The following is a 16,175-nucleotide window of genomic DNA, read 5'->3' as shown; positions in this document are numbered from 1 at the left end:
GACGAAGGAACCAGGAGCCCCTGCCAAAGCCAGGCACTGAGACAGTGACATAGGAGCCCGGCCCACGCTCCTGCTATACATACTTCCTTGGCTGTGCTGCCTTTTAACCGACATTCAGTGCAGGCTAAACGCACTCCCTGTCAGTTCTAAGAAGACTGGAGCTGGCAGGTAAGCGTCACTCTCAAGGCACAACAGGCTTCCCTCTGCTCAGAGACGCCCTTGCTACTCAGCGTGCCAAGCTCGTCTGGAGGATGGCACCAGTGTGGGCAGAGCTCCTCAGAAAGCACAGTGATCTGCACTCCAGAGCCAAATGGGCTGAAGAGCAGCTCCAGCAGGCAGGAGTACTTCTGCCCACAAAAGACCAATGAGGTCACTTCCTGTTTGACAGTCTTTACCCAGGTCCTCTCGAAAGCTGTGTGAAGTAGCGACCCCTGTGAAGAGCCCACTGAAGGGCCTCCCGCTGCACTGCCTCTCCAGACTGACTTCTGGAGACAGGAGAGCCTCCCACAGAGGTCCCTCCCCTTTACTCACTGCCCCACGGGGTGCTGGTCTCGGACCTTGTGCGCTCTTATCCATCTGTCTCCAGGTTAAACTCTGTCCGGTCATCCTCACCCTGACCTGTGGTGTCAGGAAAACATTAGAGCTGGGTGCCTTTAATTAAAAACATGAGATGCTCGCAAAGCCAATGCTGCTAAGAAGCTCTTATTAGGGCAGGGACACTGGCAGCACCCTCTGGCACACCATCAAGGGCTCTGAGAGAGGTCTGTCAACAGTATGTCCCGGAGCTCACTGTGCCCTGGCTCCTTGAAGGGAACCAGCTTGCCAGTGGCACAGTGCCAGCCCGCTCCACAGAGCTGTGCTCTCTACTCAGCGCATAGTCCCCAAAAGAAAGGCAGCGGCAGCCTGGCAGGCAAAGGGCTTTGTCAGCTGCCCACACTTGGGACGGATGCCCCATGTCCAGAGCGCTATCCACACACGGGCAGCGACTGTTACTCTCAGATCCACTCCTCACGCTCAGATCCCTGACCGAGGAGGAGCTGACGGACATCGGGGACAACTGCCACTGCTCTGAGCCCCTGAGGTTTAGACCTCCCGTCCAGCAGCCTGTGTTTTCCACGCTGTCACTCCCAGGACCACCCCTGACAGCATTCCACCTTCTTCACACTCTAGGCAGTGCCGATGTCAGGCCTGGCCCTGGCCTTCCTCCTGGGCCCCACGGGAGCACTTTCACCCGCAGAGGTGCCTAGATGGCCCACACAGTAGTGTGGGTTAGGTCTGTCCACAGAAGCACTGTCTGGGACCTTGTCAGAAATTCAGACTGTTAGGCACGGTAACTCACGCCTATAATCCCAGCATCTAGAGGGCTGAGGCAGGAGGATCGTTGTGAGTTCAAGGAAGGTGGGCTACATTAACAGCCACCTTGGCTACATACAATGTAAGACACTGTCTCAAGAAAACAAAACCAGTCCAGTGTGGTGACTCCTGGGCTAAAAGCATTTGTTTGGGCCTTGGGACCCATGAGAGAATGAAAGGACTAATTCCTAAAAGTTACAGTGTGTGTACATACATGCACACACACGCGCGCGCGCGCACACACACACACACACACACACACACACACACACACACGAAATCACTTGAAAAGGGAAATGCTAATTTCCAATAAAAAGTCTGGGTGGTCAGAAGACCTCAGGCAAGAGAGAGACTCTGATGTTTACAGTGCTGAACAAAGGAGTCTGTATCGGGGAGCGTTCTTTTTACTTCCCTCTGCTCCATTCCCACCAAGCTGACTCTTCCTTCTCCCTCCCCTACCATAGCTAAATTGCATTATCATCCCCAAGTCACAAGGCAGATACCTCAGACACAGGAACACTCGCCCCCCTCAGCCTCGGCCCTGCCTGCCCTGTGTTGCCTTTGGACAACCAAGCTTTGGTTACATGTCTGTCTCCCAGGAAGGCTGTGAGCTGTGTGAATAGACGGCTTTGCACATCTCTGACACCCACCAAGGCCAGCACTGTGTCTGACACACAGGCTGCAAAAAGTTACATGTTTATTGAACAAATGCATGAACAAGTAGTTGTGGTGGGTAGGGGGAGAAGGGGTGTCAGACAACAGGAAGCAAAAGTGAATGCAAAACCCATTCAGTGTTTTCTTTTTTCTTGTCGTTATGGATGTTCTGGGAATAAAGTTGAGTAGATGGAAAAATCTGACGTGGCACAGACGGAAATATGGGAGGGATTTTTTTTTTTAAAACAAAAATACTTCTAGCTTGCTTTCTTCTCCAAATTATACCCTGCTAACTTGCTGAGAGGAGCAGTAATAGGCTCAAGGTCACCTCATAGGTCAGTGACCAAGCTGGGTAGAATGTAACCCCAGCTTTGTCTGGGTGGAGTTTATATCCTTCGCTATGCAGTGGTCCAGAGGGTTATAAGGAGGGTGGGGAAAGATAAGATGGTTAAAGATGAGCTAAGGGCCTGGGAGTGGCAGGACTATCCAGGAAGGGGCACAGGAGACACTGGAAGATGGATGGGCTCAAGGTTGGGAGGGGCAACATTCATGACTCTAGCATCTAAGTGGAAGGAAGATGTAAATTGGGCTAGGAGTCACTAGGCTTTCTTGTTTCAGGATTCCATGCTGTGACAAACCCACTCCCAACACCCAGTACTGCAAACAGTTCTGGGCGAGGCTCTAGTAGAAGGGCCAAGGTTCAAACTGCATCAATCTGGGTGGCCTTGATTAACTGGCATGTCCTCATGCCATACAAAGTCTTACTCCTGAGGTTCCCTAGGGCACTTGAAGCCTGTCCTGAATGTGGCAGAAAGGCTAACAGGCATCTGACGTTAACTGTCTTGAGGTAGGAAGCAGGATTCGCTGTCTTAATCCTAGGGGAGTTCAGCTCCCCACACCCTGTGCTGTGCAGGGCCTTTCATGACTCATCTTAATGAGGGAGGCTGTGTAAAACCTCCCATGGCCACAGATGGCTTACCAGCAGGCAAAGGCAGGCAACTGGCAATGGGACTCAAAAATCACACTCAGAACCCCAAACTCTTCATGCCTGGGATCCAGACACACAGGTCATTACAGGGGTCTCCTGGCTCTCCTGATAAGATGTCCCAGCACTGCATTTACCACTTTTTCTCATAAATACCTCAAAATTCGAAAGCTTCTAGAATGGGACTATTTCTCTCCCAAATCTGACAAGCCACCGGTTCACTTAGTCATTCACTAGGTAGTTTTTATTGAGGAGTTACTATGTGCCAGGGGCTATTCCAGAGCCGTTGATATGGTCATCAGAGCACAGACCTGCCCTTTGGATCTTGCATTGTACTGGGTGGAGACGGACAGCGCAGCCAGCCACTAGGCCCGAGCTGGTAGTGAGATGTGCTATGAGAAAAGGGAAATGGAGCACAGAGTGGTGGGCTGGGAAAGTCAAGTGAGATGTGGTCGCAGGGTGACAGCAAGGCCTCCCAGAGGGGATGCTGAAGAGGCCAGAGAGGGAAAGGGAGCCACTCTAACTTTCTTGGAGAACTCTAGGGCAAAGGCCCCAGAATGGGAGTGTCGAGGTGTGTTTAAGGAACAGGAAAGCCTGAGAAGCCTGGCAGACAATCATCCATTCATTTGTTCAACTAACTAACGTTCAACTAATATTCACAGAGGACCTATCTGTCAGCCAGGCTTGCAGTGGTGAAAACCAGTAAGGCAGGGCTTCGCGCTCAAGGAACTTACAAAGCTGGGGAGTGTGGATTAAAGAACCAGGTTTTAAAAAATATATGACAGATCCAGGCTTGGGGACACACACTTACAATCCTAGCATTTGGGAGCCAAGTCCAGCCCCAGCTACAAAGCAAGAGCCCAACTCAAAACAAAACAAAACGCCAAACAAACAGAAAGAAGTTACAGCCAGGCAGAAGGCTTCTGGCAGAGTGAGGTCCAGTGCCCTCACACAATTTACGGGTGAAAGGTCCAGCAAAGACCCTAAAATACATCATTCTGTCTGACATGCTGATGGTGCTGAATTGCACTTGCTCCTGGTTAACAACAACAACAACAAAGCCTTCCCGACACTAAACCTGGAAAGAAAGTGTTGAAGTTCTAAGTACACACGAGGCGTGTCTGCCACATCCTGAACAGCCTCAGAATAGGGGTAGGCACCAGATGGAAAGCCCCAGGAAAGCCCACCCAGAGGGAGGCATGGACATGGCAGGACGCCTCTGTGGTAATTTAAGAACTAAGACTGTCTCCTAAGTCCTCCAGACATCAGGGAGGCACCACGCAAGGCCCAGGGGTTCATAAGGGGTGATCTCTGTATCACCCTGTCATCTCCAGTGTCCTGATCCACAGGGTAGATGGCACCTGCTTTTCCACGAACTGCTAGGGTCCACGCTCCAAGGCCCGGACTCAGGCCACAGGCCTCTGTCAAGGAAAGTCTGGTGAACCAAACTATGTGTGTTGGGAGGGACGCTCAGCCCAGAAGAGCTCTGGCCTAAGAGATGCCAGCTCTGTTTTTCTAGTTCGGTGAAGAGACACTTCTTCACGGGACAGAGTAGAGTCCAAAGATGCCCTGCCCAGACCCAGCACGCTCCCACAGAAGAGTTCAGCCCTGCTGATCAGGACCCGGACACCAAATTAAGGCAATCCATACTAGCTGGATCCAGATCTGACCACACTGATTGGGGAGCTACTGGCAGATATATATGTCACCAGAAAACCATGTCAAAGACCACAGAGTTGGGTGAGAGGGAACTTGCCTTGCAATTATTCACCAGGCTCCTAACAAAGCCACTGGAGAGAAATGTTCAGGGTCCCTAGCTGCAGGATGGAAGTGGGACACACTCCCTGCTACCCCCGGGCCCCCACTCAGACCCTGGGCAAAACAGGCAACACGAAACTTCCATGCCAAAAGACTACCTCCTGTCTGATTCACATTCTCAAGACATTCTTAGCTCTGCAGTGGAGAGCTGTCTAGAACACTTAAAAGGTAGGTTACCAACCCGGTCCTTTGGCCTTGACCCTGGCCCAGCGCACCTTTTAAGACTAAATCTGGCAAGGCCATCTCTTCTCTCCTCATCCCATTTCCAGACTATCCACCACTTTTCAGTTCAGAAATGACCCCAGGCTTATCCCCAACTTGGGTTCAAAAGTGGATCCTAGGTCAGTCTGAGCCTTTGTCAGAAACAGCTCTACAAACGGGAAGAAGGTTGGGCCTGGGGTTATGAATCCAAGTCCCTCCAGGATGAGCCTCAGGTTCTTTGAAGAGCTGCCCTTTCTGCCTCCTCACCTCCTCACCTCCTCCAGTCTAGGTGGGCTTTGCTCTATAAATCGCCTTGTTTACAGCCACTGTGAGGGTTTCAGAGTAGAAGGAGGAGGAAGTCTTTGTTGGGAATAAGGAAGAGGTGTGTGCCCTGAGCTTGGAAGCAGAGGAATAAACCCTCTAAATGCCTCCCTACCTGGGAGTGAGCAAAGAGAGAAAAACACCACACACACACACACACACACACACCAGAGAGAAAACACACACACACAATGCAAGGCCATGGGAAGATTGGGGGTGAGGGGCAAGCAAGTTTATGTTTGCCTCCTGGGAAAGACGGAACAATAATCAAAGTGTGGTCTCCTTGATTCTGAACAGTGGAAACTGCTGGTTGGCATTGTTCTGAGTTGGGAGCCACTGACAGTACTCCCCTGCCCCCAAATCTTCCAGAGCTCCAATCTTGGGGGAAGAGGTGTGCAAATACTTCAGCCCCTCCCTAGGTAGTCACCACCCAGCAGAGCCAGAAGGTCCACTAGACAGGCCCACCTGCCGAGCCACGGGCACATCCTAGGGCTTCCTCACAGGAGGGATGTGACCCTGCTGCAAGTCACTTCATCTTTTAAGATTCCCCTCAAATGTTTTTCCTCCCCTGTGACAACACCCTCAGCTCCCAGACTACTTCCCCTCCCTAAGCTAAATCTGGTGTTTGCCTCCTCACCTCTTCACAGGCATGAACCTTACCCTGTATCCCTCCCCCAGCTCCAGACAAGGGTGTCTCCTTCAGCTTTGATTCAACTAAACACAAAGCACAGTACCTGGCAGGAGGCAAAGGCTGGAGAAGTGTTTCTGCTGCGCCTGACAAGGTTCACCTCAGAGGCATAGGAAGTGGTGGACAGAGGGAGACAAGATCAGTCACACAAACAGAAGACACAAATCATGCAGGTGATGCCTCGGGGGAACAAGAGGTGTCAGGAAACTCAAGCAGGAACTACAGCAGTCCTTACCCTTCTTGAATTCCTCCAGCATGGCATCCAGCTTGGTGTCATGGAAAACAAAATGTACCGGGTGGTTGTAGAAGCGAGTGATGGTCTTGAGCGGGGTGCAGTCATCGGGGTCCACGAAAGCCAAGTCTTTGACATAAAGGATGTCTACGATATTGGACTGCTCGTCTTCAAACACGGGAATGCGGGTATAGCCACTCTCCATTATCTCTGACATGGTGTTGAAGTCCAAAATGGCATCACTACGGATCATGAAGCAGTCGTGCAGCTGGGTCATGATATCCTCCACAGTTTTGGTCCTTAGCTCCAGGGCACCCTGGATCATATTTAACTCCTCCTTCACCAGGTCGTTATAGGGCTCTGTCACCTTCAACATCTCCATCAGCTTCTCCCGGTTGTAAACAGTACGAATCTCCTGACCCAAGGCAAAGTCCAGGAGTTTGCTAATGGGGTAACTCAGAGGGAAGGTGAGCAGCATAAAGAATTTGGTGAGGACAATAGTGTTGGCACCCACAGCCAGCCCGTGTCGGGAGCACAGGGCTTGAGGTAAGATCTCCCCGAAGATGACAATGCCAATGGTGGAGGAGGCCACTGCCATGATGCCAGACCCGATGAGGTTGTCCAGAAGGATGGTGAGGGAGGTGTTGACCAGCACATTCCCCAGGAGAAGCGAGCAGAGCAGGTAGTTGCCCTTGCGCCGGATGGGCTCTATCTTGCGGGCGTACCTTTTCTCCTTCTGAGTACCACAGTTCTGCACGATGCGCAGCTCCATCGGGTCCAGGGCCATGAGCCCCAGGTTGAGGCCAGAAAATATGCCCGACAGCACCAACAGCACCAACACGAGAAGGATGTGCAGCCAGAGCGGCAGAAACCGCTCGCTCTCCTCCACCATGAACAGCAGGGAGTCCTTGTCCGTCCATCTGAGCCAGGGCCCGCCGACCCGGGTCCGGGTGCACAGCGCATACAGCTTCATGTTCTCGGTCCTCCGCAGGAACTTGGTGAGCACCACTAGCATCCCCGACGTGTTCCCGCGGCTCACGTTGACCAGCCGCTGGACCACTAGGTCCTTGGTGAGCTCCAGGCAGTTGGTGGAGTTGTGGACCGTCTCGGTGTTGTCCACCTCGGTGAAGGAGATCAGGTTGCTGGAGACCTCGCCCAGGCTGTGGCCGTAGAGCCTCAGGTTCACCGTGCTGCCCTCGGACACGAAGATGATGCCATCCGGGTTCATCCCGCACGACTTGTTGCAGCTCGCCAGCCTCATGCCCAGGATCACGCTCTGCTGGGGGCTGCTCTGGCCGCTGGCCGCCCGCGTCCACAGCAGCAGCAGCAGCGCGGCCAGGAGGAGGCGCCCTCGGGCCGGCCAGCCGTCCCGCCGCCCGCCCCCGCCCCCCGGCGCCATGTTGCTCCGGCCCCGCCGCTGCCCGCGCCCCGCCGCGCGCCTCGCTCGGCGCCACCGCTCCTGCCCTCCTGCCGCTCCGCCGCCGCCGCGCCAACTGCCCCAGCCGCGGGCCTGACGTCAGGCCGCGCCCCGCCCGCCCCGCCCCGCCGCCCCACGCCCCTTATTTGCATGCGAGGTCCCGCCCTCACCCGCGGCTCGCGCGCCCGCCTTAAGGAGGTCTGCGCGCTTAAGGTGGAACGGCGCGGGGCCAGCGCGGGAGCCCGCGGCGGAGGTGCGCCCAGCCCAGCCTCCGCGCGGCGCCCGGCTTCTCTCCCGCGCTCCTCTTTAGGGAACCGGCTCTCGTGCCCTACGCGTCCTGCTCCTTCCGGGTCCCCTGCACGCTGGGGCTCCGTTCTGGGGCGGGTGGTGCGTCTCCGCGGGCACAGGGAGAAAAAAATGCATTTCCTGGTTTAGAAAAAGAAAAGAGAACCTGAGGGCTCGCTCAGGCTGGCATTACAGCCTCCTCGCTTCTGGGATTTTTTTGCTGACCTTGACTCAAGGCCAGAAATAGGTGGTCCCTTCCCCCGAACTGCCCCAGCCCGCAGCTCGCTTCTGTCTAGAGACCACCTAAGGGCCGAGGGACCAGGCTCTGACCTAGGTTTATCACCTGTCATTTCTATTTAGGGATGAGATTTCATTGACTGTGTGCCAGACACTTGTTTCAGGCTCTAACGACACGTCAACGAACAAGCCAAAAATCCTTGCCCACCTTAGTTTACGCCCTAGAACCAGAAAAATTACAATAAGCAGGGGTGGGCGGAGGGCGCAAAAAGCACGCAAACCTATCGGGGGAGGGAGAGAGGCAGGGCAAAAAGCAAGTAAACACATACACTTATTAAAATCTTCTGGCAATATTAAGTGTAATTTGAACCTCGGCACACATCCTAGGCTCTTCAGATCTCCACCGTTAATACTAGTTCCTGGTCTGTAAATGGCAGTAAGAATGACTGGTTTTTTGTTTCTGTTTTTGCTTGTTTTGTTTTGTCGGAGACAAGGTCTTACGAAGCACAATATGCCTTTGAATACTCAAAATCTGAGGCTGACCTTGAACTCCTGATCTGCCTTTCTTCACCTCCCAAGTGCAGGGTTTACAGGCATGTACCACCATGCTGGGATTGATTTTATGTTTTAGTTATGGTTTTAGTTTTTAATTTGATGGCAGAAAGAAGGATAACACAGCACCACCTGGCTAAGCATGTGGGAACAATCGGCTTACACATTGAACAGGACAGGACAACTCTCTGTTGAATAGGCTTTGCCTGTATAGTAATAGCTGTTGCTGCCTGCTCTTTCAGAAACATACCCTTAACCCCAAATTGTGGTGACTGGGCAGCTGAGGCAGCTGCGTGTGGAAATGAACCAGAGGTGTGGCTGCTGTCCTAGCCTTGAGGTCACACTTCCCACTTCCCGGTCAGCCCTCCCTGGATGTCATTCGGCAGCTATGAGTTGAGCGTGTGGGGATGACCACAGCTGTCCACCCACAGCTGTCCGCCCTGGGAAGGGCGGGACATGGATGGCAAACAGCCTTACCTTGGTTGCAGTTACACTAAGCACACGGACTAGCTTGACCCCTGCGTCTCCCAGCAAGGCTTCTCCAGGCCCTGGAGACACAGAAAGAAAGCCCTTCACTGTCTCCCTGTACCAACCCCTGTGTGTACTTTTACTTTGGTACACAGTCTGCCAATAAAAGCAACAATCGATACGAGCGGCAAAAAGCCTGAAGAGAAGGGAACACTCACGCAGTGTTGTGGGCAGCAGAGGCAGGGCTTGACTCTCTGGCATCAGGGCCGGTGATTCTGTAAACAGCCAGCTGGAGGAAGGTCCTAGTGAGTAGGTACCTCACCTCGCACAAATACACAGTGTGCCCGGGTTTTTAGTGAACAGTGCCCTCAGGTTGGGCACTGGCTAAGACTTGTGGCCCCCTCCCCATCTCCACCAACCCAGAAGAGCCACTGACATAGTTTCAAAGCAACCCCAGGGTCTTGGAAGGCTCCTACCAGGCTCCCTCACCATCCCAGCTGCCCATAGATCGATGCCTGCCCTCTCTGTCCTTACAAACTCTCCCCGCTCTGTAATTGACAATTGGCTATTTTTATTTCACCCTTTTTGGACCGTGTTCACTCATGCTCTGTAGCAGGCACTCAGTCTAAGCAACAGATGCCAACAAAGGAAAGAAAAGTCAGCAAAGTGTGGGGGTGGGGATGTAGGGGGGGATGAGGGTAGAGGGTAGAGGGAGAAGGATAGAAACAATGGTGAGCGTCTGCTAAAGTCAAGTTAATTCACAACTGGATTCCCAAAGTGACTGGGAGAATAAGAGTAGATTCCATAAAGTAAAGAAATAAAATTCAGGGCTAGAGAGATGGCTCAGTGGTTAAGGCAACTGTTGCTCTTGCAGAGGACCCAGGTTCAGTTCCCAGCACCGACATGTTGACTTACAACTGTCTGAAACTCCAGTTTCAGGGGATCCAGTGCTTTCAGCCCTCCGGGGGCAACAGCTGCACACACCTTATACACATACACATGCAGGCGAAAATGTTCCTACGCATGACTAATAGGTAACAGCAAGTAAATAAAGGGTAAGATAAGAGGTGGCAGAGGAGATCAGACTTGCGATTCGGTGGCTGTGGCTGTTGAATTGTCCCTCTAAGTAAGGTGTCTGCCATCCTTTCTCATGGATTGCTATGTAGAAAAGAATCTACAGCACACAGCATCAGAAACCTGGATGAAAGTGTGGCTCACAGCAACTGGGCTGTGAGAATGGAGAAACTTCTCTCTTTGGGGTCAGAGAAACTTGTCTGCATGCCTCAGGGCGGCAAGCCGTCGCTCCCCTGAGTTGCCTTCTTTTGCATATCCCTTAGCATAGCAAAGCCTCCATTCCTGAGCTCTTTGGGCCTGCACATCCTTTCTAAGTGTAGACCCATAGTGAATGCTGCTCCTACTTGGTCCTAGGCAATGAGGTGTCTGAGGGGTTTCACTCCTTTTCTCATCCCTGGCATCACGTTGGTGCTGGGGTTTGAATGATGAAGGACTCTGAATGGGAAAACCAGGATCTAGTCCTTCCAAGCTGGATTCTTAGTCTCTTCACCTTCTAGGTTCTCAAGATGTTGGAGCTGTAGGCAAAGAAGCTGCCTGTTTGCTCCTGGTGCCCAGAGCCTAAGCGCTGTCCTAAACACACTGGATGTCTGTTGGGGTGTGAACCCTGGAATGGAAAGCCTGCTTGGGGACAGTGGGGCATTTCTCAGGGATGGTGTGGCCACCATCAGGATGTATAGCATGAGCCTTCATATGTCCTTCTTACGTTTCGGACATGCCCAAGCCATTGCATTGTCTCAGGAGAGAAGGGACCTTTCTCCCTGTACAGGGGAACAAAAAGCCAAAAACCAGCCAGCTGAAATCCCAACTCAAGTCATCATAGCAAGAGGGGGCTTGAGGGCCTGGGTATAGAGAGTATAGTGAAATCTGGCTTCATTGAGGCAGAGAATAAAGTGCAAACATCAGGCGAGAGGGCCAGACCAAAGAAAGGGTGTGCCTCAGGCGGCCGAGCAGAAGCACAGTTGGTATAAACTGGGTAAGTAGGTTTCAAAGTAGGTTTCTTGGGCACCTGACATGGTTTTTTCATTGGGGCAGAGCCACAGGACACTGGATGGTCCAGCGTTGAGTCAGAGTTTCTCAGGCACACTGGGGGCTGGCTCAGATGCTGACTGCTCATGAGGCCTGGGGTTCCAGGAACAGTCTTGAGTACTGTGAGATGCTGCACAGTGAGGTCTTCACAGGTTATGTCAGGGATTCAACAGATGTGCTTCCATGGTCAGGATACAAATGCTTTGTAGAACACGCCCCTACTCCTTGTTCTGGAAAAAAAATACTCCATTTGTTCTTTACAAATTTGGGACATATAACTAATGTATCTTGATCACATCTACTCTTCTTTTCCTCTGGACCCCCAACCCACAGTATGTCTCCCTCCAACTTCAAGCCCCACCCCCTTTTTAATAAGCCACCATATGCGTGCTCAGGTGTGGGGCCAAGCCCAGGAACGTGGGTGACCTATCAGAGGCTGCACTCACAGAGAGAAATTACGCTCCCATTCCCACCAGCTATTAACTACCAATCGCTTCTCATTTAGGGGTGGGAGAGTTCATGAGCCTCTTTGCTATGCATTCTGAAAATTTGCCTGGCATGATCTAGTGCCCTAACCTGCTTTTAGTTCATGAGTGTCGCGGCCACACCATGCCAGAAGACAGGCTCTGGCCTCCACCCTCCGGCTTTCACATTTTTCTCTCCTGACCCCCTCTCCTGAGACGTTCCCTGAGCCTGGGTGGAGCATATGGAAGAGAGAGGTGTGACTACAGAGGTCCCATTTAGGCCGGAGCAGCAGCACTCACAGTCACGCATGCGCAGCACTTTGAGAGTCGCCTTCCAAAAAGAAGCTTCTCCGACCGAAGGAGAGCGGCACACATCTGTGGGTATAAGCATAAATATTTAAAAGGCAGTCTGGCAACACGGTTATTTACCAAAACAACAACAGCAGCTTCTTCCTTTAGAGGCCGTCATTTTCTTTTTTTTTTTTAAATCACTGTGTTTCTCCATCTACCCCTGGCCATGCATGTTTGAATTTCTCTTCCCTTTTCTCCAGAGAGACCTGTAGAGGATGCTGCTGCTGCGGAAGGAGAGGGAAGCTGAGAGAAAGGTCGCACAGGACTAAGCAAGATCACATGTGGGCACACTGGCCTCCTTGGGGGAAGGGGAAAGTGTTGGCCGTGATACTGAGGGGAGGGGAAGGTAAGCTCAAGTCCTCACAGGGCAAAGGGGTCAGAACCTGGAAGCCTAAGCAAACCGGGGAGAGGGAAGCTACCATTCAGCGTCTGGGAGACCCCAAACCCTGCTTGTCCAGAGCCCTGGTGAAGGGCACCAGGTTCCATGGATCCAAGGGTCTCCACAGACCCGGGACTCAACCCCGTCTTCCTTCCTTTGCCCATTGCCACCTCCACGCTGTTCCCAAGTCCCAGCAAGATTTTTTCTTCTGCTTCTGAAAGCACACAAAGATTCTCTGTCTGTCTGTCTGTCTCAGTCTCTTCTGATTCTTTGGTCTAGGGATCAAACTTAGTATCTTTTGCTTGTAGAGCAGGTAAGTGTTCCAGCACTGAGCTACGTTCCTACTTCTTTATGTGCTCTTGAAACAGGTCCTAGATAAGATTGTGATTCACATCTGTGGTCATTCATCCACTGGGTCATCTTTTTATTTGTTTGTAACAGGATCTTGCTATGTAATCCAGGCTGGCCTTGAACTCAGTATCCTCAGTATCCTATCAAGCTCTTGAGTGCCGGCATCACACAGCCACCTTTTCAGGGTGCTTTGTTTTATGGTGCTGGAGAGAAAAGCAGGGTCTCACACATATAAAGAAATGCTCTGTCTCTGAGCTTCATCCCCCAGCCCTGACCTTTTTGTATTGTGAGGGATTAACTAGTGATCACTAGAGAAAACCAAAGACCAAGATAGCAAACGCCAAATATTTACAAAGGATTAAAAGCAAAGGGCTTGGGATCACTGGCCCCTACACCTGACCAGAATCTGATCCTTGCATGAATTTGAAGCTGACCGATGGGATAACTCACTCCTGACACGGGCAAGTCTGTTTCCCCACACTTCTTATCCCCAATAATTAACAGATAGAGCCATCCTTGCCTGAAAAGAATAAGAGAGAATACAAAGGAGGGCCTCCTGGTCAGTAATCTTCCTTTAAGTTTACAGGAAGCAAGCCAGGCTCGGTGGCTCACGCCTGTGATCCCAGCGCTCAGGGAGGCAGAGGCAGATGGATCTCTGTGAGTTGAGGCCAGCCTGGTCTCTATGTTATATATGGGGAGTTTCAGGCCAACCGGAAACTAAATAGTTATACTTGTTTAAAAAAAAAAAAAAATTAGGGATCTGGCCAAGGTTGCAGGACTTGTGGGTGAGCCAGTTCCAAGAGCATTAGGTGAGCTAGCTGAGGCAGAGCTGGAGAGCTGGCCCTGGTGGTGTCAGTGCAGGAGAGCCGGCAGGCTGACCAGCTCAGCTACCACCCAGGCCCAGAGGCAGGGCTTGGAGCTGGCCCACCCCAACATCTACCCCATCTATGAACTGCTGGAGCCTGTGAAGTCCAGTCCTGCAGATCCAAAGCTGCGGGGTCTCCCTAACACAGGGCAACAACAAGGTATCTGAGAGGATCCAGTGTTGACAGTGTAGCAGAAGCCAGAGGCCAGAGGCAGAGCAATGACTCACTGCAAAGACCATTTGCAAGTAAAGAAGTGTGGACAGAAGGACACACTGTGACACGCTGTAGTTTCTACAGTGAGATTCTCTTCTTTTCTTTTGGGGGAGAAGCTGCAAGGGCAAAGGGCGGGCAGGAAGGGACAGGAAGATGAGTGGGATTGGGGTGCATGATGTGAAATTCACGAAGAACCAATAAAAAGTTAAATAAGAAAGGGGGACTGGCCAGATGGCTCAGTGGTTAAGAAGAGTGTGTGCTGCTGTTCCAGAGGACAAGAACTGGATTCCCAGGACCCACACTCACACTCGCTGCTAACAAACATCTATAGCTTCAGCTCTAGGGAATCTGACGGTCTCTTTTGGGCTCCACATAGATACACAATTAAGAAATAAAAAGTTGCTGAGCGTGGTGGTGCATACCTTTAATCTCAGCAAACTGGGAGGCAGAGGCAGGTGAATCTCTGTGAGTACAAGGCCAGCCCAGTCTACAAAGTGAGTCCAGAACAGACAGGGCTACACAGAGAAACCCTGTCTCAAAAAACAAAAAACAAACAAAAAAACAAAAAAGAAAAGAAATAAAGTCTTAAAAAAACTGATTTACCTTTATTTTTCAGTGTTCATATGTGTGTGCTGTGTGTGTGAGTGGTGTGTGCATGCTATGTGTGTGTCTGTGTATATGAGTGAGTGTGTGGTCTGTGAGTGTGTGCTGTGTGTGTCTGTGTGAGTGCGTATTGTGTGGAGGTGTGTATGAGTGAGTATTGTGTGGATGTGTGTATGAGTGAGTATTGTGTGTGTGTGTGTGAGTGAGTATTGTGTGTGTGTGTGGTCTGTGAGTGTGTGCTGTGTGTGTGTGTGTGTGAGTGAGTATTGTGTAGATGTGTGTGTGTGTGTGTGTGTCTGTGTGTGTCTGTGTGGGGGGAGTTGCTTTTCCTGTCACTCTGTTTCTTGAGTTAATGGCTTCATCACACAGGAAGAACCAGGCTTTTCAGGCTGGCAACAGGGAAGGGCTGTGCTGAAAGCTGCTGAACTGGCGAGGCAGCTCACCTCCACAGGCCTGGCTTCTCCCCTGAGCTGGGGACCAAGAGCCCACAGAAAGGGCTAAATGAGCCAGCGACCCAGCCACCCCTCTGGAACGGACCGCCCCGGGCCAGGACTTCAGTGCGGCTTCTCATTTACTCATTCAGGCGTTTCCGTATTTTTTACTGGACTTCTAAAGTTGAAAAACATTTTTTTCCTTGCATCAAGGACGAATAGCACAGTGTGTGCAGCACGCAGACGGCTTCCCGCCCAGACATCTTCTCTCCTGTTTAGTGTTTCCTTACTACTTGCCTTCTTCTGTTTCTTCTCCACTCTCGGGCCGAGGCCGTCTTCCACTAGACTGAGAGAACCGCTAAGACAAAACAGAACAAAACACAAAATTTAAACAAACAAACAAATAAATAAAAGCCGAAAACACTGATTGGCAACATGGCACCAGTGAATGCCCGTAAGTAGAGATACACACTGGAGCCAAGACAGAGAGAAGGGAAGGCCAGCGTGAAAGGTGCTGAAGCGCAGGCGGGGGCCGCAAGCCTGGGGTAAGGACAAGGGGTCCCACCCCGCTCCTGGTGCTTGGGAGTCACTGGAGAGCACTATGCCTGCATGCCACAGCAGCCAGCCCTGTGCACAGAGTGCCTATGACAGCTTACACCTTTGCAGAGCGTGTTAGACTTCCTTTAGGGAGGTAAGGGCAACAGTCCAGGGGAGGAAGTGCTTAGCCGGTGGCTTTAGATAGAAAAGTACAAGTCTGTTTCCTGAGACCACATTTAACTTATCTCTTTCTCTCTCTACCTTCCCTCCCTTTCTCTCCCCTCTCCTCTCCCTTCGTGTGTGTGTGTGTGTGTGTGTTTGTGTGTGTGTGTGTGTGTGTGTGTGTACATGTGTGTGGCATCTAGTCCCCAGAGCTGGAGTCAGAGGTAGCTGTGAGCACCGGATGTGGTGTTAGACCTAATTCAGGTCCCCTGCATGAGCTATATATGCTCTTAACCACTGAGCCATCTCTCCAGCCCCTGGATTGTATTGTATTTTTAAAGGTTTATTTGCCCTTTTTTATGTGCATGTGTTTTGCCTGCATGTATGTATGTATGTATGTATGTGGACCACCTGTGTGCCTGGTGCCCATGAAGGTAACGGAGGTTTTAGATCCCTTGAAGCTGGACTTATAAATGGTTGTGAGCCATCGTGTGGGTGCTGGGAACC

General features: G+C 51.7%; 1 protein-coding gene across 1 annotated transcript in view; it reads right to left on the bottom strand.

Annotated features, from left to right (window-relative positions):
- The window catches only part of Cnnm4 (cyclin and CBS domain divalent metal cation transport mediator 4), a 39,977-nt gene extending 32,246 nt beyond the window's left edge, over window positions 1-7,731 (bottom strand). Inside the window, exon 1 of the mRNA XM_021631589.2 lies at window positions 6,256-7,731. Coding sequence (XP_021487264.1) covers window positions 6,256-7,651 — 1,396 coding nt within the window. The 5' untranslated portion in view covers window positions 7,652-7,731. The remainder of the gene's footprint in view (window positions 1-6,255) is intronic.
- Between the last annotated feature and the right edge of the window lie 8,444 nt (window positions 7,732-16,175).

The sequence above is a fragment of the Meriones unguiculatus genome, chromosome 16 (genome assembly GCF_030254825.1).
Source record: "Meriones unguiculatus strain TT.TT164.6M chromosome 16, Bangor_MerUng_6.1, whole genome shotgun sequence".
NCBI classification, from domain to species: Eukaryota; Metazoa; Chordata; class Mammalia; order Rodentia; family Muridae; genus Meriones; species Meriones unguiculatus.
This window is presented reverse-complemented; position numbering and strand designations above follow the sequence as displayed.